At 36.7% G+C, this 25,549-nt stretch overlaps 1 protein-coding gene across 1 annotated transcript in view; it reads right to left on the bottom strand.

Moving 5' to 3' along the window:
- Window positions 1–11,707: 11,707 nt before the first annotated feature.
- The window catches only part of LOC139727258 (alpha-2,8-sialyltransferase 8B-like), a 28,022-nt gene continuing 14,180 nt past the window's right edge, over window positions 11,708–25,549 (bottom strand). Inside the window, exons 3-4 of the mRNA XM_071638214.1 lie at window positions 12,386–12,693; window positions 11,708–11,822 (exon numbers count right to left, since the gene is read on the bottom strand). Coding sequence (XP_071494315.1) covers window positions 11,809–11,822; window positions 12,386–12,693 — 322 coding nt within the window. The 3' untranslated portion in view covers window positions 11,708–11,808. The remainder of the gene's footprint in view (window positions 11,823–12,385; window positions 12,694–25,549) is intronic.

Raw genomic sequence — 25,549 nt, 5'->3', positions numbered from 1 at the left:
TTTTATAAAATGGGTCGAAAACTAACAGCATTTTTCACGTACCTTTGTGGGTCAAGATGTCCGAAGATGTTCGTCCCAAACATTTACGCACGTCGCACTCGGAAATCCCGCACATATAAGTACTGTACGTATAAGAGTATACGTACGCCACACAATCATGCTATGCACAAGAAAGGCCAGCCGGCCGGCAGCCCGAACTAGAAGTTGTTTACAGGATTGACAGCGCGTATGCATGCAATTCAAAGGAGCCGCCGCGCGCACAGACGATCGGCAATAGGATATTAACACGCAGTGCAATGGGACTAAAATAACCAATGCACACGTGACTCATTTCAGCGCTTCCTATTGGCTACATTCTTGAACCCATTTTATAATAATGTTTATTAAACGGGTTTTGCTTATATTCAAAGATAATTTATAACCAAAAAGATACCTTCACCATTTTTAGATTTAGTGTTCATGATTTTTTGATGCATGCAATTTTGAGTGTCGCAATATAACTTCGGTGTAATTCTCCAATTCTTGCAGAATGTCACCTATTAGACAGCAGAACAAAGTTGGGGGCAGGGAGTTTTGAGGCGCCCCGGGGGGGGGGGGGGGGGGGCTTTTTTTTAAAGACGGCACAGATTGGGCATGGCGCGTGTTAAACCTATGGGAAAAACGTTGGGTTAGGGTTTTTGGTTAGGGTTAGGGTTAGGGTTGGGGTTAGGGTTAGGGTTAGGGTTAGGGTTAGGGTTTGATGGTTAGGGTTAGGATTAGGATTAGGGTTAGGTTTAGGGATAGGGTCCCCATTAGATTTTTAGGGTCCCCAATCTGCGCCGTCTAAAATCCTGAATTGAATCGAAGGAATTTCCCCCCAAACCCCGAAGGACGAGCAATGCGTCAATCGCGGTCACAAGAGGAAGATGGAAATACGAAACTTTAGCTACATCGGTTGCCCACTCCCACCCTGTACTGCCGTGAACCACTTTGAACACTATAGTCACCAATCTGTTTCTTTTGATTATAAAGAAGAAAATGTGTAAAGATTTTCTTGTAAAGAATTCATTCAGCATTGTACTCCCATAACAGGGACCCAAACGATGCGGAGAAGGATGCCCATTTGTACAAATTTGGAGTCTAGTCCTCTAGCTATACTACCTGCCAAGCTTTGCAAGAAGAAATGACCATGATGCTTCAAAAATAAGGGAAAAGAGGTGTTATATTTTGAACAAACTTGAAATTACAGTCACCACGAGACCCCTTTACTCTGTCATAGCACTAACTTAGCTCTTTTAATTCTTGTTTTAGAGAAGGGATATTTTTGAAGATTTCTTTCTCCCTCAGCCCCGGGCTCCCAGAGGACGTGATGCCGACTTCAAGGAATGGAAATCCCATAACCCGGTATATAGGGACGCAACCTGTCCGGTTTGTTGAAAATCTGAACATGTAAAAAGTTAAGGATCGACGCGTGACGCCCGACCGGCGCTGGGCGATAATAAAGGCAATAGGTAACTGGAAGAAAACCAAAATAAATATGTAAGTGCGAATCAACATTTACAAAGCAGCAATATAGTTGAACGCATCGGTGAAGTTTGAGGAAAATCGGACAATCGATTCAAAAGTTAGGAACCTTTAAACTTTCGATGACGTTATCGATTGCTGGATATCAAAGAAAATTATACAGTACACTTGTACATCACGTCATAATGTAGACAAAAAAATAAAAGAAGTTTATTAGGTAAGTAGTTTTTTTTTTTAAATCAAAGAGGAAATAAGTGATTCCACCATAACCTAAACTTTTGTTTTATTTACTCTGTCAAGAATCTTCTCATCTGCAACAATCGATACAACACAAGACTTAACAGAACAAAACAAAACAACTTGAAACAACAAACAAAGAAGAATCCGTGTTTTCTATCGCCTATAAACGTGTGAAATCTTTCTGGACTTGAGGGATTTATTTGGCGAGATTTGGCCCATTGTTTGAAATAATGCCATTGAAAGCTTCTGCCATAATAATTGGGTTCAACAATTTGAAAGAAACCTTCGTGTATGTGATTAGGAGTGTTGTTTTTGGTATCTCATTTCAACGCTTAATTTATCACCTTCCGTGTATTGTTAAGAAATTTACATTCAACAATGACAATTCACATGATTTTGTTTAGACGTGCTAAGGACGTTGACATGGTATACGGTGAATACTGAATATATGCGGCCCATTTAGCAAAGATGTTAAGAGTAGAAAAAGTGTTTCCGGTATTTTCAAACGGCCCTGTTTTTCTTATATATAAACTTTCAATTTGGGAGTAATTTTGTAGCCTATGGTTGTCGGGGTACTTTCTAACAATCTCAACGGCCGCTATTATAAGAGACATCACGATGTCAAAACATTCAAAAGATGAGTGTTCATCATTTTGAATGTAGACCATCAACCAATCACAAGATTTCCCCCCTTCCGGGAATGTATTTATGTTTGATTCTGACTCGAAACGAAAACAAGAATTGCTGAATAGATTATTCGTCACGGATTGAATAAAGAGGACCTTTGCATACAGAGGAAACCACATTTCAATACCAGGTGAAATATAAAAATACCTCGTGTAAAAAAAAAAAAAAATATCATCAAATGAAGAAGATGAAATACCAGTTATTCTAGTCGGTTTTCTGATAAGCGCCATTAACCGTTATTAGGTAAAAAAAAACTTTTGACAAAATCAAATCAAATCAAATCAAATCAAAATGTGGTTACCATAATTCAGAATATATAAGTCAAAATTGACAATGATAAAACATTTTGTGTTCTTGAGATCCTTGTCCGATAAATACCATAAAGTAACTCGAAAAAAGAATACTCACCAAATTAGAATTTGGTGATCTGTCAATTTCCCTGACAATTATATTTTCTTTGTTTGGTCTTCTATCTACATAAATCACTTTCAAGAGTTCCATGTCAATCTTAATTAATGTTATAACAGATGGTTTAAATTTCCGTGATACACAAACTGGTCCCACCTCTTTTTTACTAAAGACTTTTGTATTTGAGTAATCAGTTTAAAACGGTCGACATGTACCAGACACGAAGGTGACGTATTTTGTTAAAGGTTTTGTTGACAGTTGAGGGCATATACACAACTGTACTAGAGAAAACAGGCTATCAATAAATTGAGTGAAAAATATTTTCGGAAAATATGAAGTACTGAAAACACAAATAGAATGTGAAGCTCGGTCATTATCGGCAGGAGAACGCGTGAAACAATTTTCGCGGATAGATATCGTAATGAGAATAGTCTTATGCGTACTCATTTAGGTTCAAATACCAAGGAATATACTCTGCTAATTTCACCAAGGAATCGCGAACATACTGTATAATGGCTCTTCTTATTAAACAGAAGATGTGCACACTAGGCATGATAAAAAGTGCGAGATCAAATGCGAGATTTACACATTTCTCAAAAACACAAAAATGACAAATGAATTTAGCAAGGAGCAAATTGAATTCAAATGTGGACGTAAGAATGGACGCAGAAATATGCCTAGGAACAGAACTGTTTCAAAATTAGATAAAAACACCAAATATCAAATCATACCTTCCTTTAGCTCATATCATGAGTTACTGAAGACCTCCCAAACTCTCTCGCTCATCCTGTACGAAACAAGGAATACTTAAGACTAAGGAATCAGGGGAGCATTTCATGAAGCATCTTGTCTGATATTTTTCCCAACAAACTGTTATAAGCTACTAAAATCTTTGTATCTGGTTGGCTGAATGCAAATTTGTCTGACAAATTTGTCAAACAAAATGCTTCATTAAATCCCCCCCCCGATTTTCGTCCAAGAAATGGCACAAGTCTCGAGGATCCAAGTGACCCAGTTTTAAGTGGTAGATATCACTGAATAAAATACAGGCTGAGGCTGAAGAAAAAAAATAACTCGTAGCATTTCATTGTAAAACATGGATTTGTTACAGTATGCAGTACAAGTTGTGATACCTGACGTCCTCGTAGCAAATCCGACTTACATTGAAAGTTTGATAACGGTAGATGACATTGAGTGGAAAAGTAGCAGCGAAGTGATTTTCAGTCCTGGAAATTTATTTCACCAAAAGCTAGAAGTTTCCTGTTTTTGTAATATAACCTATGGTGGTGTATAGCGCACTAGATGTACTTTACAAATCACGGGTTTGAGTATCAGAATTGTGTAAACATCATCACCGCAGAGTATAATAGTATTGTAAAAAAAAAAAATGACAGGAATAACACACTGCATCATATATACCGGGGTTGATTAGATTAATAGTAAAATTTAATTCATCAGTATGATTAAAGTTGATACATTTACCGAACGTATGATTAAAGTTTATACATTTACCGAACAAATTTATCAAGGGTAAAGAAATATCAGGATTTTTCAACTTTTCATTGAAGGATTTTTGTTTTCAGGAAATGTATTTTTTTTTTCTCAGAATTATTTGTTAAAAAGTGTAACTTTTAAAAGCATACCAGCCAGATGACAGTATGAACAAAGGGTATAAATGATATCATATTTTAGAATTTTGGAAGCATAACAATTCAATGACATTGAGAAAATGCTAAGATTGTAATTACACGATACATGTATTGAAAATTACACTTTGCAGCATGCAAGTTACGGTGTAAATGTAGCACACGAGAAGAAAGACATATACATATGATAAACCTATAGAATTGTACAGATACCTCCTTGAGGTTGCATGTAGGGACATATTACGCATTCAATTACATTCTAAAAAATGTATGTTTATGGGAAAAAAAACTGTTGCAAAGTTTCACTATTGCATTGATGATGTGGTGTTCTCTTTATCGGCTGCTACAGACTTAGTTGGATTGAGAAGGCAGCTGCCTGAGACGTACAATAAGACTGATTGCATATGGCCATCAATATTGTAAAGGAATGTATGTTCATCATGCAGTAGGTATAGGGTTCCTATTATCCGGTATTAATTAAATCTAGTACACACAGTTTGTAAATCCTAAGGGTCGTTAGGCCTATTCCAAGAGTTCGTTAACCTGAACAAAAAAAAAATAAAGATATTCCAAAGCTTCGACAGTACCCTGCCAGTATTCTGCATTTTGAATGGAGATATCAGATATTAACCTAACACCTTTTGAGGTTTGAATAGTTCAGTTCAGTTTCAGTTTCAGCTTATTTTATTTCGACACGGTCACTCACTTCAGCCAATGGCTGTTCTTCAGTGAGTCCGTGAAGAGGTAAAAACAGATCTAAGTAACATAATACAACATTTTATACTTAGTACACATAACATAAGAGATAAAAACAAACACAATTACTATACACTGTAAAATCAACGACATATCAAGGAATTCTACAATTTATACTGAAATAATACCGTAAAATCACTCACGCATTAAAAGAAGAAAAATATGCATATATATATATATATATATATACAAACATGTGATAAATGAAAAGAAACAAAAAATAAAAGAAAATAAAGTGGGACCATTCAAATATATGGACTTAATACACATACTCATCATAAAACTGCAAGTAATTATCTTAAAAATCCTACCTTTGTATAAAACGTATCTATTGCACTTTTGAATGCAGCTAAAGAAACATCGCTTGGCAAACTATTCCACATTAGGGCACCACGATATGAGAAACTGCGGTTTTTTTTTAAATTTGTGGTTGGTTTGGGTACTTCTAGCTGGAGGGTTGTCTTCCTCAAACCATACAAATATTGTCTGTACATAAATAAATCATTTATATGTGAAGGCATGTTTTCGTTTACAATCTTATACATAATACATAACAACTGTTTATCGCGTCTATCCGAAAGTCGATCAATGCTATCATTACACTATGTTTGGATCAACTGACATAGGGCTTCACTTGGAAATTTCCAGTCAACCCGCATAACCACTCTGAGTGCTCTAAATTGTATTTTCTGTAATTTTTCACAGTATGTTTTTGCCATGTTCCCCCATATGAGACTACAATAATCCATCTGATTCACAATAATGGTTATATAGAATATCATTGCCATTTGCTGCGTGATAGAGGGTCTGATTCTTTTCAGTAAATACAAGCTCTTGTTCAGTTTTTTCTGCAAACATTCAACGTGTTTTGTCCAGTCTAAGTACTGGTCAATGTGTACACCAAGGTATCTGATATGCGTGACCCGATTAATGACCGTGTCGTTAATCTTTACACAAGGAACTGAAATACTCTTGAGTCTCCTTCTCGACCCAATCAATAAAAAGTCACATTTTTGGGGCATTTAATGGCAACTTATTTTTACACAGCCATGCATTTATCCTATCTAAGTCCTCATTTAGAACTGTCACCAATCTATCAATGTTGTTACAAGAGTAATACAAACATGTGTCATCTGCGTAGAGAGAAACCATACTATTCTTTACGCACAAAGGTAAGTCATTTATATATAAAACTAGAAATGTCGCTATGGCGACTGATGCCTCCGCCATAATGCATGATTCTCCCAATAGGCGTATAGTACAATGTCTTCACAATGTGTGATCCATGACAATTTCACATAACTGGCAAAATACTGAAATGACAGGTTTGTCAGAAATGTCTTGAAATGGGTTTGCTATAATTTTCTAAGAGTGCAGGTACACATATTTGGGGAATTGAGAATTTTTACTTGAATTCTGACAGACCTTTTTATAAGTTTATGCATTGATTAATTTCCAAGGTATGAAGAAAGAGTGCAATGACGGTACAAAATAGATTTTTTATTTTTATATTTTATTTTTTTCAATTTTTTAATTTTAATTATTATTTTTTTTTTCGGGGGGGGCATTGAAACCTGGCCTTTGACCCTTAACCTTTGACCTTTGACCTTTGGCTGGAAATTTCCCAGAGAATCTCCATTAGGTAATGCATGTATTAAGTTTTGAAACTAATAATGCAAGCATTGCATATACTAGTATATGAGGGAAATAGTAAAATTTTGAGAGTTGACCTTGACCTTTGACCCCTGACTATTGACCCATGACCCCTAAATTCCCTAGATAATCCCTGCCAGTCAGTACATGCGTGTGTACCAAGTTCCACGAAGATACATTGAACCATTTGCGAGAAAAGTAATATTGCAACATTTTCACCTAACCTTTGACCTTTGACCTTTGACCTTATGACATGAAACTCTCTCTGGAGAATCTTTCCGCAGTAGTACATGTTCACACCAAGTTTCAAGAAAATACCTTCGGGCATTGCATAGATATGGCGGAAATTGCAACATTTGTAGCATTTGACCTTGACCTTTTGACCTTTGACCTCTTGCCAATGTCACTAAAATCTACTTAACTAATTGCCCATCATACATCATCCTTGGACCAAGTTTGGTGAAAGCTGCTTCATCCAGTTTTGAGTTATCACGTAAACAGATAAATTTTAGGATTTGACCTTGATCTTTGACCTTTGACCTCTGTCCGATTTCACTGAAAAACTAATCAAGTAATTGTCCCATCATACATCATCCTCCTACAAATTTGGTGAAATTTGCTCCATCCAGTCTTGAGTTATCGCGTAAACGGATACAATTTCATGATTTGACCTCGACCTTTGACCTCTGACCTTCAGCCGATTTCACCCAAAATCTAATCAAATAATTGCACCATCATACTTCATACTTGGATCAAGTTTGGTAAAATTCCAATAAATGTTACTCAAGTTATTGCGTAAACGAAAGCGGACGGACGTACGGACGGACGGACAACCCGAAAACATAATGCCTCCGGCACCACTTCGTGGCGGAGGCATAATGAACAGTAAGGGACATAGATTTGAACCCTGGGGGATTCCACACGTCTTTGGTCTAGATTGAACCCCATTGACAACTGTGCACTGGGAGCGATCTGTCAGGTAGCTGCAGAACCATTCAACCACTGAATCAGACAGGCCATACTGACACATCTTACGTAATAGAGTAGCATGGTCTACTGTGTCGAATGCCTTCTTTAAATCCAATGCGACTACGCCCACAAACATTTCCTTGATCAAGTTTGTTGAGCCAGTATTCAGTTACATTAATTAAGGCCGTCATTGTTGAGTGTTTTTGGTCTAAATCCTGATTGATGTACTGCCACAAGTCCTTTCTCTTGAAGATATTTGTACAATTGATCAAATATGAGTTTTTCCATAATTTTCGCTATCACTGGTAAAATTGATATTGGTCTATAATTGTTAACCTGCGATCTTTGACCCTCACCTTTGTATACGGGCGTGACGCGAGACCGTTTCCATGCCAACGGAACCTTGTTTTGATTCATCGACAGATTAAAAATATAAGTAAGAGGTTTACAGATATATTAAGCAATGGACTTTAGGATAAGTGCAGGTATATTGTCCAAATCACAGGCCTTATCAGTAGCAAGATTATGTAAATGGTTCAGTACTTCGTTTTCTTCAATATCCATAAATGGAAAATATTTTCCGAGTCCATGTTTTGGGACAACATGTCCCTGCAGTCATCTGCATACTCACTATTTTCAACATTTTCTTGAATTGTTTTACCAACATTAATGAAATATGCATTAAAATATTCAACTATTTCTTCTTTATCCAACATTTCTCCATCTTCTGTTTTTACTTGTGTTATTCTACCAGTTTCACATTTCTTCGGGAGAACAAAGTTCAACAATTTCCAGACCTTGTCAGATTGACCATTACTGCTATTGATACTATTGGTAATACTCTCTCTTTGCTCTACGAATTTGAGCGGTAACCTTGTTTCGTAGACGCTTGTATTTTTCCCAGTCAACAGGTGAGCTTGATTTCTTTGCCAAACGCTTCTGATTATCCCTTTCCTTTATGAGTGAGATGACTTGATCAGTAATCCAAGGTGATTCTTTCTTTTAACTCTTTTTTTTCTTTAGGGGAGCGTGTTTGTCTATCACCAGTCGTATCATATTTTCAAATGCAGTGTACGCTGCCTCTACATTAGTTTCATTCATAATGTGTTCCCACGATTCCATAGAGAAATGATCTTTTAGCAAACCATAATCAACCTTCTTAAAATTTCGAGAAATCTTATATTTGTGTTCAACTTTGTTTTTGACACACTTTTTACCCCAGCCACAATATACAAGATAATGATCACTCAGAGACATGGGTAAAATATCAACAGTATCAATTTTAGCTGGAGTACTTGTCATGATTAAATCAATCGTTGACGAGGTGTTTTCCGTAACTCATTACTAATTGCACATAACCAAAGCCTTCCTTTAACTCAAGTAACTGTTTTGTTTGCCATGGTTTATTTTCCGGTATTACATCACAATTCATATCCCCTAATATAATACATTCTCGAGTTAGGTCTTCTATTCTCTGTAATACCAATTCAAACAATTTGAAAACCTTCAAGTTTGCGTTAGGCGGTCTGTACCATGAAACAATAAAATATGACTTCACCTTTACAGGCTTTATTTCAATCATTCATTCATTCATTCATTCATTTTTTATTTCATTTCCGGCCAAAGCATATAATATGACATTGCATATACACCAAATCAGTACAAAGTAACTTTTACATGTCCAAATGAAATTTAAATACACGTCATTTGTTTACATGAAACAAAAAACATATTTTGGTAGAAGAAGTACAAGGACAAAATGTGACTGAATCATAATAAAGAAAAGGTCGGAAATGGAGGGGACTGCTAAAAAGCCAAGCTTGTAGAATGCAGTCCCCTCGGAGTCGCAATATAATAGTAATACACGAGAGATTTTAACATAATCCACGGGAACCAGAACACAAAACGAGTACGCACTCAAACGCACACACATACAGTAACAAAGCAGCTCTCTTACATACACGTGGAAAGGATAAAAAGGAGATAGAAAGGGACAGGAAGACAGAGGGAAGGGCAAAGGAGGAGAGTATTGGGGGTCGATGCCAGGACACATGAGACCTTGGTCTTAGAGAGAAGTTGTCTTCGTATGAATGATATAACATAATGGTTATGAAATAACGTAAACAAAATGAAGGCGTTAGCAGCAAGAGAAATCAGTTAGGAGCTTTCAAAATGCAAATCCCCAGTAATATAAGAATTAATAAGCATTTCCTTTAATTTCAAAGTAAAAGTGTTAAAACTTAGAGATTCTTTTATACTGCTGTCAAAGGAATTCCAGAGTTTAGGTCCAGCGAAGGAGAATATAGACTTTGCAAAAATTGTCCTAAACATGTCCAAAAATTGTCCTAAACATGTCCTAATTGTCTTAAAAATTGTCCTAAATAGTCCTAATCACTAACATTTCCAGATCTTCATTCATTAAATCACTTCTCAGTATATAATCTACATCACTCCGTATATATGCTGCCACACCGCCACCTGCTCTGTTTCTATCTTTCCGTATCAAGGAATAATCTTTACATGCAATTTCGCTGTCATCAATAAGCTCATTTAAATGAGTTACGCTTAGCGTTAATACATGAATGTTCGACTTTGACATAAAAAGTCGGAGTTCATCAGTATTCTTCGTGAGAGAAGCACAGTTAAGATGAGCAACTTTCAGCCCAGGACTTACTCGTAGTTTCTGTATTTGTTTTTCCAAATGTAATGACATAATATTTCTTTTCCCCCCATCAAGCTTCATAATATCATGTAACCGCCCAACTGTACTGGAGTCATTATGACTGTCGTTCTTCACTTTCAGATACATTTGCCATATCATTGCCAGCATGAAATGGTAATTCCTGGAAACGACAAAAAACGACAAAACCAAACATTGTCAGTTACAAAGACGTGCTGTATGGAGTGCATTTCAAATGGCATCATCTAAGACAACCGGAACATAACAATGCATTTTGGTTATTTTTAACACTTTTGTTACACTTCATACATGGATACTTTAATTTCATTATTTATGGTTTACCGGTCATATTTACCAATGCTAGCCATGTCCTATCGCAGTCTCTCAATGTCTGCCATGTTCCTGATGGTGACTCTTCTGTCATTCATTCCTTCGGTTCTGACAAGCGCTGTGATCTTCCCGTCCTTGGTCCACACCCGTCTCACTGATGACCTGTCCTTTGCTGCGTGGACAAGCTTCCTTCGGTGTGATGTTAGATCCTCGTGTACAAAGATGGGACTCCCTTTGAAACGGGACTTGGCGTTGAAGACGGTCTGCCGAGCGTTGTATGATCCGAACTTGATTATGATCGGTTTTGGTCCAGGTTTCTCTACTTCATTCCGCTTCTGGGTTTCGGTGTGATGCGATGACTTCTAGAGATACATGTAGGGTCGAGTGAAATGTCCCAGTGGGTCTTGACGACGTCCATGATGAGGTTGTCAGTGTTTTCGTCGGCTGTTTCCGGTATACCATAAAACCGGAGGCATTCTCGCCTGGAGTATTGCTCTTGCTCATCGAGTGCATTCTGCACCTTCTTGAGGTTCCCTTCCAGATATTTCAGTTGCTCGCTCATCGATTCCTGTTCGGCCTTAACTTGCTCAAGGTCCAGCGAGATTGCTTGGTACACACTTTGTGTCACTTTGTCCAATATGGCGGCCGAGATCACGTCATTCAGCTTTTGGAGAACGTCGTCGCAGCACAATGCCTCCTTTATTTGAGATTGCAAGGCTTCTTCCACGTAGTCCATGGTCAATGGAAATGTCTCACTTGGCTGATCACCTGCACACTGAGGGTCTCCTTGGTTGTGACTGACCGGAGATGCTGCCCGTAGTCGGTAAGCCCATGGTCCGTCACCTTGCTTGAGCTTTCCGGCAGGTTTAGCTGCCATTTTTCTTCACTTTCTCGTCGTTCATCCACAAATTTCAACGAAATGGACTTCTTCCAATGTTAATCTATCAGCTCTTGGAAAGATGAAGAAGACAGTACAGTGATATATGTGATTTAACGTACTTAATTCTGACGACTAGAGGGGCATGTGGAAAGGCGTGTGTGGCGCACATACTCTTGGAAATTTTGATTTCCAAGTTAACAATCTCTCTGTCCTACTTATTTTCAATTCAATTAAGTTCGATGATGTTTTCCATCAATAAAAGGAAATACTTAAAACAATGTGATGACTTGATTAATTCAATTTGTAAACAATTTTGAATGACATGGCACTGTATAAAACACATGTTAGTTCACTTCCTGAGACGGCGTTAAAAAAACGTTTATTTCAGTTTTGAAGTTTATAGATACATAGCACAACTTTTAAACAATTTGGAAGGACAAAACATTCAATATAATGCATAGATGTATATATGTAATAGATACAAATAATGTAATAATGTAATAAATACAAATAATGTAATAATGTAATAAATACAAACCACTTTCTACTGGGTCCCAGCAAGAAATAAAATTGAATCCTTGAATTTCATTTCGAAATATCAAAAAGAAACATCTGAATCACCCAACTCGTCACCTTTCAAATGCTTGTAACCCTTGAACTTTGCCCTCAGTAAGTCGTTATTCCATTTCCCGCTGCAGTCGTTAACGATCCGGAGGGCGCCCTTCTCGTCCAATTTGAGGAGGACTCTGAACTCATCCGGCATATTGTGTCTATTGGTTGTGTAGTTCATCTTGACGTCTTCGAAGTAATGCGTGGACAGAGTGCGATTCGTCGGATCTTTGTAGAACGGAAAAAATCCGAAGAGCTGAATTCGAGAACAGAAGTGAGTGACTGCTGCGTAAACCGCTAAACCGCTACTTGGAGCTCTCAACTTCAGAACTCTGTAAATGAAGAAATGGTATATAACATCAGAAGGAGAATGATTATTCCATGTATAAGAGAGAGAATGTAACATGTAGTACGGGTGCATTGTCCGGGCACTGTGTGTACACGTGTGTGTGTTTGTGTGTGTGTGTGTGTGTGTGTGTGTCATTATTATACATTATCATTTTACCTTTTTCGGAGGTGCTAAACCTCTTGCACCCTTACAAGTTTTGGAATATCTAAGATGTCTGCAAAAAAAAAAAATGAAACTCTATTACATTAAATTATGCACGGGACGTTGAACCAAAGAATAAAGCAATGTCAAACCAATTTGATTTGTTGTCGCTGTTGTTTTACATATCAGTCGAGCGAATTCGTCAAATCATTCTAAATGATATGCAACACACCTACCCCAATGATGAACGCTATGTTTTCCAAATGATATTAATTATGCCTGAAATGATGGTTTTACTCATGCAGACAAAGAGTTGAACTAACGTTTTCTCTGGGAGATGAGAGATATGACTGTATGAGAAGTTATGTATTTTATTTGTTGTTGCTTTTTTGCGGCCAATTGGAAGATATACCTTGAACATTTCCCATGCCCTCAATGATGCAAAAGATGCATCATTTCTCAAGCATCATGCTGGACCCCGTCCTTTTCTTTTTTTATTGTACAGCGTACTAAAGTTATTCAGTTTTAGTTGCCAAACAGTCAAGCTTTGTGCATGTTCTTGCATGTCTATTGTTCTATATGCAAATTAAGATGTAACGCTTGTGATTATACTACTGATATACACTCTGAAAAAAGTCCGGGTCAGAACTGGGTCACACACTGTTCCGGGTCAAAAATAACTTGGAGTTTGGTCATGAAGACCCGGAATAGGGTCACCCTGACCCAATTCATGACTCTGGATGGGGTCATATCTGACCCCATTCCTCGTCATATCTGACCCGGAACGGTGGATGTCCCCAACGGACCCAGTTCCGGGTCAGTTCTGACCCGCACGTATAATATATATGGAAAGAAATCCGATTTGAGGAGGACGTTGATTTCTTGTTCTCCCTTTTAATCGAGCTTTCGGCCTTTCATGGCCTTCATCAGGATCTACCAACAGAGCACACATTACAATAATTTTCAGATGGCATAATGTGCCATGATGTAATAAGTGCAATGTTATACAGCGTAATGTGATATATCAATACCAATTTTCTAAAATATTGCCTTTACACGACTCAATCGTTTACAACACACAAAAATAGAATCTAAAATCATGTCATCAGCATAAAAGTATTATGTATCATACAAAAAGATAATGAAAACATGAATTCTATTTCTCTATCAAACTTCTGAAATATAATGATTATACTTTGTCATGAAAGCAATGACATGCCGAAAGCTCGATTAAAAGGGAGAAAAAGAGAGCAACGTCAGCCTCAAATCTGATTTCTTTCACTACATACTATACAGAATGAGGCACCGCGTGCGTTTCGGACAGGAATGACCTCTCGCACTATACAGGGTGGCCCAGAAAGAACGGAACAGCTAAGATCTTTAATTTCAGCAATATTGTTGCAAATATGTCATTCTTCTGCATGCTTTTGGAAATGCCATAATTTTTTTTCCATAGAATGTCACCAAGTTCTTTAATTTTGGTTGATGCGTTATGATTTTAAGACCATTTTTGTCAACCCTTGCAATTATCGAATTGTGATCATTTTGCACTCTCAGGGATACCGAAACCAGCGTGAATTCGGCTTGCCAGAACCAGTAGCGTTCACAATGTGTGAAAAGTGGGGCGGACGGTGCGGTTGTCATTGTCCGTTATCATTGTGAAAGAGACAACCTGTTGAGCTCATTGATGTGATTAATTTAGCTGGAAAATAGCGAGGTTTATTCAAAGGCATGATTGGCAGTGACGTGACACTATGAGTGGTTAAGGGATGAAGCCCGTACTTTTAATCAAGTGCACATTGATAAATAAAAGTATGAAAACTGAGAATATTGCTAAGCCCGTTTATGATTAAATTAATTTATGATTTTCATTATGCTTGCTTATCTTTGTAGGTTTCATTCATCTGAACATAATTATACAGGTCAGACAGCTGAGATTGAGAATTTTTAAAATCGGTCAGCTACATTGTTAAATCGTGTCTTAAAATTTCTTGCGACTGCTCGGAGACACTGTACTTTTACAATAGAAGTCTCGGAGTCGTAGGCTAGCGAAGACATCTCTCCAACGAGCAAAATCTGCAGTCGCGACTAGTTTGAAGCCCGGTGAGATATAGTCTGGGTGCCAGAGGTTGAACCTTGTTTTACCGTCCACCCAATGTTTTTTGGTGTTTTTACCCTAATTCGGGGTGCTGAATCCTTATCTGGATGATGCAACTCTTGCATCTTTGAGGGTTTTGAAATATTCAAGATGGCCGCCAAAATGGCTGCCAAAACCGGAAATTTCCCTCTAGTTCATTCTAAATGGTGAGGAATTGAAAACAATTGATGTTTTATTTGATTTCGAGGGTGCTGAATCCGAATCTGGATGATGCAACTCTTGCATCCTTGAGGATATTATATTCAAGATGGCCGCCAAAATGACTGCCGAAAAATGGAAATTCCGATGTATTTCCTTCCAATGGTGATAAATTGAAAACAACTGATGGTTTTACCCTATTTCGGGGGTGCTGAATCCGAATCTGAATAATGGTGATAAATTGAAAACAACTGATGGTTTTCTCTATTTTGGGGGTGCTGAATCCGAATCTGAATGATGCAACTCCTGCATCCTTGAACATTTTTAGATATTCAAGATGGCCGCCACAATGGCCACCAGTAAAACCAGAAATTCCGATGTGTTTCCTTCTAAATGGTGGGAAATTGGAAACAATTGATGGTTTTACCCTATTCCGAGGGTGCTGAATCCGAATCTGGATGATGTAACTCTTGCATTCTTTAGGATTATGCGATATTAAAGATGGCCGCCAAGATGGCCGCCATAACCGGAAATTCCCACGTATTTCTTTTTCAGTAGTTCGAAATTGAGAGCAATAAACGGTTCTACCGTACTTCGATTTTAAATTGGCCGCCAAAACCAGAAATTCCCACGTATTTCCTACTCAATGATTCAAAACTGAGAACAACATTAATGGTTCTACCCTATCCTATCGAGGGTGCTGAATCCGAATCTGGATGATGCAACTCGTTGAAAGTTTGGAGACATTCAAGATGGCTGCCAAAATGGCCGCCAAAAATGGAAATTCTTATGTATTTTCCTCTGATACATGTAATAAATGGGGAGACATTGATTACAATTGATGGTTTTACCCTATTTTTGTGCTGAAAGATTTCAGGTTTTCGTCAATCGTAAAATCTAAACCCAACTCTACTCTGCCGATAAACGAATGCATATTATAGTTCTTTTAGCCAAGTTTGAACTTGCTGTACAGTGAAACCAGCTCTACCTAATATCTTGTAATTAGTACGATACAGGTGTGCAGCAATGAACCCTGCAAGATTACAGATGCAGTTGAATAATTTGCAAGATTACACTGTTTCCTCTACATATCATGGATAAGCTTTGAATACTAAACATGCAACGCACACAAGATATATATTGGTGGTCTTGATGACATTGTTGAAGACACAAGTTGGACATTTTTATAGTTATGCTTCAATTTTTTCGGCAATATGATGTAACATTATAACCATAATATATATGGGTGAAAACGTTGAACGATGTACAATTGGCCATTTTCGGGCTTTGCGATATTCAAACCCTTGTAAAATTGTCACCTGTGGGTGTTTTTCATAGTTTTATGTATCATTCGGTAGGGGAGGGTTGTGCCTTTCAGAAAATATACACTTTGTATTGTTGTTACCGCATTTCCTTAAAAAATAATGCCTTAATGCTGAAAAAATTGACAAAAATACATATTTTATGAAAAAATCCCAAAATCAGACGTCGCAATTTTTGTTCTTATCCAATTCTACAGCTTTGTTTTTCCTTGTTAGTAAGCCCACATACTCTAACTATTTAATCAAGTACTTCTACCATGAACGTGTTTATTACTTATCTTATCAGGAACTTTTGAATTCACTCATGTCTGAAAAAGAACGTCTCTGAATGAATTATCTTTTCCTTGACGCAAAAACTCCAGGATGAATATGAAAACATGTAAGGCCATATTTATTTAGCGTCTTATCCATACTACCATTCCATCAAAATTTGTGAGTGAGCTGTATAAAATAATCGCGTGGTGGCTCATTAAAGAAAATTATACTGAATAACCATCAGAGATGTTCGATTGTTTACTGGTGTCATTAATGAAAGTTGATTATGCTTGAGATAAAAACTGGTGATCAGTACGTCAGTGTGAGCCAGGCGATTATGATGATTGGCAACAAGAGCAACATACTGTCCATAAAAATGAGTTCTGGTTGAAAATCGAAATTGGCAAACGTCTCTGATCAAAGCGAATGTCTCTGATTGAAAATCTCTAAAGGGATATTCCCTCATCTGACACTTACACACTGCATGATACTTTATTTGCGCGCTTATATTACGCACTGACGCGCCATCCTGGAATCGAGTCGGCATAATTCAACAACGGAAATGCCCACAAATCCTGAAAATGTGAGTAATAACAAAAACTTTCCTGGTGTTTGTGCCGATTTATAACATTTATCATTCCGTAGATTTGCCAATTAGTATCATCTGTGAAATTATGTATTTTAACCTTTGGATTAGAAATAAATTAAAGAAGGATAGACAGTAAATATGTAAGATTCTACATGAAGATCAAAGACCGCACGTCTCTGAGCAAAATGAAAAACGTCTCTGATAATTACTGTTTCATGAAATAAAGACATCCATTCTACAAATTATGAGAACATTTAAGTAAAATTAGGTCTGGATGGGTGCGGTTAGTATTATAGGAACAAGAAGAACAAAGTTTACACGGGCGTGTTATAATATTAAGAAAAAATGAAGCTTCCTGAAAGATGTTGGAAATATGTAGAAGAGTTTCAAATTTAAGGTTTTCTGTTGATTGAGCAAGTGTAAACACATTGCCTGGACAGAAACTGTGTTTTATGACTAGTAATAGGTCAGTAGTCTATAATTATAATGTAGTAGTCACTTTGAATTACGTATGTTTTTGTGAGAGAAGCAGAAATGTATAAGAAAAACAGGTTTAGGTCAGGGACGTTCTCTGAACAAATAAGATATGTTCTCTAACCAATATTAATGACCCATCATGGCGAATTGCTGCCTACGTTTGTAGCACATAGGTTCCTCAATCCAAATATAATGCTAATATCTTGTAAAAATCAAACCCATTAAGTACTGATAAGCAAAGATGTTTACGTCAGAGACGTTATACGGAACGTTTTACATATTTTCAACTACTACAATTGGGAGTAGATCTTTCATTATTCCACAGTAGATGGCCCTCGTATACATACATTGTTCTAGGTAATTTGCGCAATCTAAAAACAATGTTGATTTTATAATTTTGATCAGAGACGTTCATTTTGTGCGTACATTGCTCCAGTGCATGGCAAGTTAACTTTAATATCATTTTTACTCTATTTTTTTTTCTTACAGCAAGATGGGAAGACCGGATGGATTGTAAACACTCCGAATATCCTGTTTAGGATCTTTAGTCTCAGTCATGTTTATGGAGCCTACAAGTTCCAGACCACAGCCGTGGTACACCTGCACTGGCAAGACCGGACGGATATCTTGGAGGTGCCATCTGTTTACACAATAATGACTTTCCCAACCCCGGTTTCAGGTGTCGCAAGCGACACAGTCGATACTATGCACTGATTGAGGACATTGAATACCAAATGAAGGAGAAATTTAGTTCAATGTAATAATGCCGACTCCGTTTTTAATGCACGTCACTACGTTTGCTTTTGAGCCTGTGAAATTTGAGGCTTATACGCTAAGAAGTAAAGGTTCAAATAATTTGCACCCAATTTGAAACAATGGCAGGACACACTTGAACCCTTAATTATGTTTAATTGCACCCTTACTTAACTGCCTTTTTGAATTTTTGCCAATTTCTGCAAATAAGGTTTTTGTACAGTGGATAAGAATATGCAAATGAGTGAGCTAACCATGTCATAACCTCTCCATTTTCCATTGATCGTGTACAAAAAATAGCGAAAATTTAATGTTTCTGGCATTGAAATCTGAAACATAATGTTATTCCTGGTTGATTACCTTCGGAATAGTGATCAGTTACATATATACCCGGATTTAAGCCTGGGGCATAATTATGTTTGAATGAAAAACTGGAAATTTCAAAATATTATGTTCAAATGTTATGGCAAGTTGTGAGGGGATGACATGCTCATTTTGCCATTTGCAGATTCATAATGACCATTCAAAAACTGTTTACTCAAGAACTAGCGAAACTTCAAAATGTCACAACCTTCTCATTTTTGTGGAGCCCGTATGATTTTCTTTCTTATCAGCGAATAACTTTATATATTTGGGCTGAATTTCTCCTTTAATGAAGCTTTTTCCTTTGAAAGTAAGGTGAAATATTCTAGTGATATTTTTAAGGTTTGTAAGCCACATACATGAGAAAAGGAAAAATACTAACGTCTGTGATGAAACAAGAAAACGTCTATTAAGAATGTCCCTTACCTAGTTTCCACTATGAACACTATAATGCATCGCCTTTGAGTTGAAGGAAGGAGGATTAATAATCCCCTAACGATGTGACAGATAAAAATTGTGATATTGTTATGTTATCATTGTCAACCTCTTGAAAGAGGTTTTCAGTTCACTTTTCGTCGGCGTTTTCACGAACCGACGCTATTTCGTTTTTGAGCGAAAATGCAAATCTGAGAAAATCGCGTTTAAAGATCTCACAAGTTTTAGACAACGTTTTCAATGACTTTTCCTGTCTTGTGTGTGAAAATTTTGACAGGGTGATGAGAGTGGAAGTTGTTCTTCCTATCCATAGTGTAATTTTAGTGTGAATTCAAAAAATTTACGATATTTCTGTCTTCAAACTCACTGCGTCGGTTCGTAAATCCATCGTTTCTTGCGCGCACCATAGGTTATGTACTTAAGCGCGGGTCTCACGAACCGACGTAAGTTGTATTACGCCGGTTCGTGAGACCCGCGCTGTAGGGCCTGTACAATAGGTAACGTGCAATACGCGTGTATTTACGAACCGTCGCTATTTCATTTTCGTATGTGTTTACATACAAATACTATTAGGGCTATACCTGCTTATCAACAATAACCTTATGAATTGAAATTAATTGTCATGTAATGATTGTTGTGATGATTACAATACATTTAGTGATAATTAAGATGATAATACAAGCCAGTTTCTCTTAATTGTTCTAAAAAGAGTGTTGTCATTGTTTTCATCTTCATTTAGTACACGCATGTATTGTTATAGCTGTGGTTGATCGTTCCAAAGATTTCTTTGCCCCCCCCCCCTTTTTTTGTGGATATATTATTATTTAACACTTTTGCATTTGGACATCTATCATTTGGTAATACATGTACTCGGTATACTGTGTTTCACATTTTTTTACTTTTTACTGGTTTTTTTTTTTTACTTTATTAACTTACTTTTTCATTTTTTCACATTATTTTTAATTCAAATTCAGTTCACTTCTTTCATAATAATTATGAATGTTTGTTCTAAGATGAAGGATACATAAATCTTGGGGAAAAGACGTGCCAGTCAGTAATAATTACTTGTATTTACTCATCTTTCATACTCCTGCATGCACTCTGTTATTTCTTTCTCTGAAATAATATATTGATTTCTTTATTTCTTATTATTCCACATATTTGTGACATTTACTTTGTCACAATTTTTATCAGTGTCATTATTGTCATTTGGCTCGCATGCGAATTCACTCATAATTCCTCATTTTCCATCTTTCTCTTTCCTGCTCAACAGATTCTATGATAGCTGCACCTGATCATATAAAAACATAAAACTCATCCTGCATGCACTCTTCGAAACTGATAAACTCCTAAAAATACATAAATATCAACACTATCAGAATTTCAAGCTTCATTTTAAATATATAATAATGGTCATGTTTTATTATGCCTTTTGCAGCAATATATTGAAGAGGTACATTATGTAATCGAAGAAACATAAGTCCTCAATAAAATATCAAATTTGAATTATTCAGAGATGAGTAATGACAATGGGAAGGATAACAATTGTGGAAGAGCTCCATAAATCAATACATATCTAATGGCAAATGGAGATGGAATCAAGATTCAAGAATATGTGTAATTCAAGTTCATTATTATATCAGTTCTTGTGTGTTCACAAAAAGAGGAACACAGTTCGAACATGCACACCAAATCTTACATCGTACATTTACATCTATAGAGTGCGGACAGAACATATACAAGAGAAAGAATAACATTCTCAAATTAATATATCAAGCATAACTACGTATATGAACACACAAAGATGTTGCTGCATATGCATGAAGCTTGAGAGTGCTGCAACACCCATATGCTCAGATAAAAACTTGATGTATATCATACAAAAGAGAAGAGGTACTGCATGTACATGTAGTTACACTATTCACAGGACAGTAGAGAAAAAGCACGAGAGAGAGAAGGAAATGGGTGTCTAAAATAGGTCGATGTAAGGAGTGCCAAGCCAATTAAGTCTCTAATAGAAGTCATACATATATAAGGAAACAAATTAATCACAACATAAATGATCATGCTCATGTTAACCAATAATTAGCATCTAAAAATGTGTGTAGAAAGCCCATAATATCAGCCTTTCGCCCCGTAGGCTTGTTACATATGAGAAAAGAGAAATTTTGGTCGACCCCCCCCCCTCCCTGTGAATCCTTAATCCACCAGTACTATAAACACATTCTGAGTATGTGCTTTAGTACATGTACTAGCAAATTCACAAGAGGGGTGGGGAAATTCAGCCAAAATTGTGTGTGGCTAAAATAATTAAAAAGAAAGGTCATCAGCAAAACTACGGGGTGGATGCAGACGAATTTTCATGTGATGACTAAAAAAAATGCAGCTAAAGGAAAAAAAAAAGACGGCGGAGAGGGGCCAAGGCTAATATGACTCCCCTCCCCCCCCCCACCAAAAAACAAACAAACAAACACCACTGTTTTACAGCACCTTTAAAGGACTCTTAATTTTTTGTTTGTTAAAAACAAACGTCTCGAAGTAAAGAATTCCATATTGTAGGCGAAATGTAGACCAGTACAGTGTATAAAGTGTACATCCCAAGCTATTAAAGAAAAAAAAAACAGATTATGAATATCATTTAAAGTAAGAATTTCAGTGTGTTTAATCATCTTTAGTTGAGTTGCAAATGACATGTACATATTTAATAAGAGCAGTAAACTTCGAAGCGCCCCCAAGCCCTTCTATACTTAATTATTCATGTGTAAAGGTAGCGCCAGGACTCCGGTGGTCTAGTGGTTATGACGCTGGTCTAGTAATCCAGAGGTCGTGGGTTCGAATCCTGCTTGGGCTGCCTGTGGTTTGTTTTTTTTTTTTTTTTTTTCACAGCAGCCTACAAACTGCACACTGCAGTTGCGTGCGTTACTACGGATGGAGACAAATGAATAATCTATTATTTTAATATACAATGTTTGACATCCTTATTGCAATCACTTTCTTTAATTGTAAATTTAGAGACATAATGAATTATTATTAAAAGAAATCAAATTTCTGTATTTTGTTGTGAGTTTGCATGGGAACATACACGTATCATAATTTACAATTTTAGTTAGATAAAGAACATCTTATAACAGAACTGTCTAGTGATGGTTGAATAATTATGTCAATTTGTAATAAGTCCTATCAGTTACATGGAGTGCATGTTCCCATGTTTATAAGAATCATACGTGACACATTCAAAGTGGGTTGAAAACAAAACAATAAATAAAAGAATACAGGAGAATAGAACTTAATCTAATTACAGCATCATCTAAATATTGCCAATGTGCACTTAGAAATCTATCAAGATTTATCACAAGGTTATGATTACCACACAAAACCTTCAAGATTTATTATCATGAAATACATACCAATGAACACTTAAAAAAATCTAACATTCCATATCCACATGAAGCTTTCCTTGATATAAATGTCTCTCTGTAGTGTTATTAAAGTGTAGCAAAATTGTAATTACGACATCACAGAATGGAATGCATTGTTTTCACCTTCAATCTTAGGATCTCCTTTCATGTTTCCACTTAAATTACATGATAGATATACCGTCCTTATGTTGTCGCCCTTCATCCCAATTTCTCCCTTCTATCCTATCTGTAGATTGTCTTCTTTCCTAAGCCATTGTATTCACATTCCTTGATGATCAGCACGATGCTGTACTTTTTTCTTCTTCTCTGAAACAGTCCAGCTATTCGCTACTGCATGGCATCAGTCATCTGAAAGAAAAGACAGAAATTAAGAACTTTCGATTAAAATCAAACATCATGATACAAGATACAACTTTCATTTTGAGAAAAAGAAATCAGCCAACTAAACTGTAGTTGAAATTATTTTGCTCTATTTATATTAAACATAAAACAAAACGGTATACAGGATCAAAGAATGTCAAAAAAATACTGCTGTTCGTCTTTGATGCATATTCAAATTGTCTCGCCTTTTACATATTTTAATGATGCAAGATCTTATGTCTAGCACTTAGTAAGTCTCATGTAGAATTTAAATTATTATTTACATGAATAAATCTGCATGTCCTTGTAAACAAGGCATTGCTTTGAAAAAGCTGAATATTACTAATTGCATTTGGGAAACAGTCTACGACAATCAAACTTGTTTATTATCAGAGACTTTAACATCTTAATTAGACCTAGACTCTACATTACCATTGTATTCACATCCGTTGATGATGTACACGACCCTGTACTTTTCCTTTTCTTTTCTGAGACAGTCGAGTTCTTCGCTACTACATGGCACCAGTCATCTGAAAGAAAAGAAAGAAATTAAGAACCTTTGATTAAAATCAAACATCATGGCACAAGATACAACTTTAATTTTGAGAAGAAAAAAAATCAGCCAACAAAACTGAAGTTGAAATTATTTTGCTCTATTTATATTAAACATAAAACAAAATGGTAGGCCTATGCAGGATCAAAGAATGTCAAAAAATGCTGCTGTTCGTATTTGATGCATATTCAAATTGTCTCGTCATTTACACATTTTACTGATGCAAGATATTATGTTTAGCACTTAGTATGTCTCATGTAGAAATTGAATCTACATAATTTGTAAACAAGGCATTGCATTGAAATAGCTGAATATTACTACATGTACCTGCATTTGGGAAACAGTCTATGACAATCAAACCTGTTTCTTATCAGAGACTGTAATATCTTAATTAGACCTAGACTCTACATTATCATTCAGCTTTTAAAGGTATCAACCATTCACCTATAAAACACTGGCATTGTCATGTGCATCATATTTCTTTGATACTGCACATATTTTCATGAAGTCTGCACAAGAATGCAAATGAAACACGTCTGCTGTTTGGTATTTATGAAAAAAAAAATCACTAACCCGGAAGTCCTTGGCCTTAGGAATAACACGTGGCAAGTTAGTAGGAATTGACATTAAAATAGAATAAGAATAGATCTACTAAATAGGCCTTTGCCTCATGAATGTCTGGTCTAATCAGAGACTCCAACTCTCCCGTTTTCGACGGGAGATCACCCGCCGAAAACCCATTTTTACAAAATCTCCCGTTCTCCCGTTTGAGATTTAATTTCTCCCGCCCTGGCTCTATGTCTCCCGTTGGAAAGGATTTCTTACTTATTGCTACTGTATGTTGAAAAAAAAAAGCCTTAGATAGCACCAGAGAGCATCTAGAATCCTAGGAACTTCGTACTTCACACACATCAACTCGGAGTCTCCCGTTTGCTAGGGGCTTCAGGCGGGAGAATCTCCCGATCAGAAGGTGTTTGAGGTTGGAGTCTCTGTCTAATTATAGACTAAGTGAAGTCTAGACCTTTCACTTTTAAGTTACCAGTGGTTCACAAAATTTATATTATAGATCGAGACTACATCTAGATCTAGACATCTAATACTATTAGATCTTGGCAACTTTTGTCTTTGTGACACGAAATTAACACGTCACGGATGATATTGCGGCGATATCCAACAGGATGACATTACCTCTATTACTGAATCAGTAAGTTGACATAGATAACTAACATCAACTTGTTAACGTACGTTAGAGATGGCACCATATACAATAACCGGTGACACTGACACTGACAGATCCAACGACTACGTTTAGACTAACGTTAAAGAGTTAGACTCGCCATCTCAGTAAGTCGGCCAAAGACAAAGTCAATACAGGGCTAAGTCAGTGTTACTGTTATGTTAGGCCTAACAAATGTTAACGGTTACTCGGTTAGGTTAGGTTTACCAGGACTCAAGAGTCCTGGTTAAATTAGTCGAGGGACATTTCTTATAAGTCCTTCGATTCCAAGAATAAAAAGGGTGAAAGAACAAAGGGAAAAAAGGAAAGAAGAAAGGACAAAAGATTATGTATGGCTGCTGTGGAAATCGACAGCGCTACTGTATCACTATCAATCACGCGTAAATATGTAAACGCCATTTGGTTGGGCCGCATTCACAAGTTTTAGGGAAAAAAAGCCCCACCGCTGTGCTTCAAAGGTACTCCACTCGAACTAACGTTAGACATAATGTCACATATCTACACACAGTACGGTACTAGGGCTGAATTCACAAGTATACTATAACACTGCACTGTACAGGAAAGCCACCTAACCTGTAGAGTACTACTCGTAGTGTTTGCCACATACTGTCATAGATGACATCTACACCAACGCTGCAC

Source organism: Diadema antillarum, unplaced genomic scaffold, assembly GCF_040938485.1.
Source record: "Diadema antillarum isolate AM-2024a unplaced genomic scaffold, OU_Dant_1.0 seq00000124_RagTag, whole genome shotgun sequence".
Taxonomy (NCBI): Eukaryota; Metazoa; Echinodermata; class Echinoidea; order Diadematoida; family Diadematidae; genus Diadema; species Diadema antillarum.
Note: the sequence above shows the minus strand (reverse complement) of the source record. Positions and strands in the feature narration are given on the sequence as shown.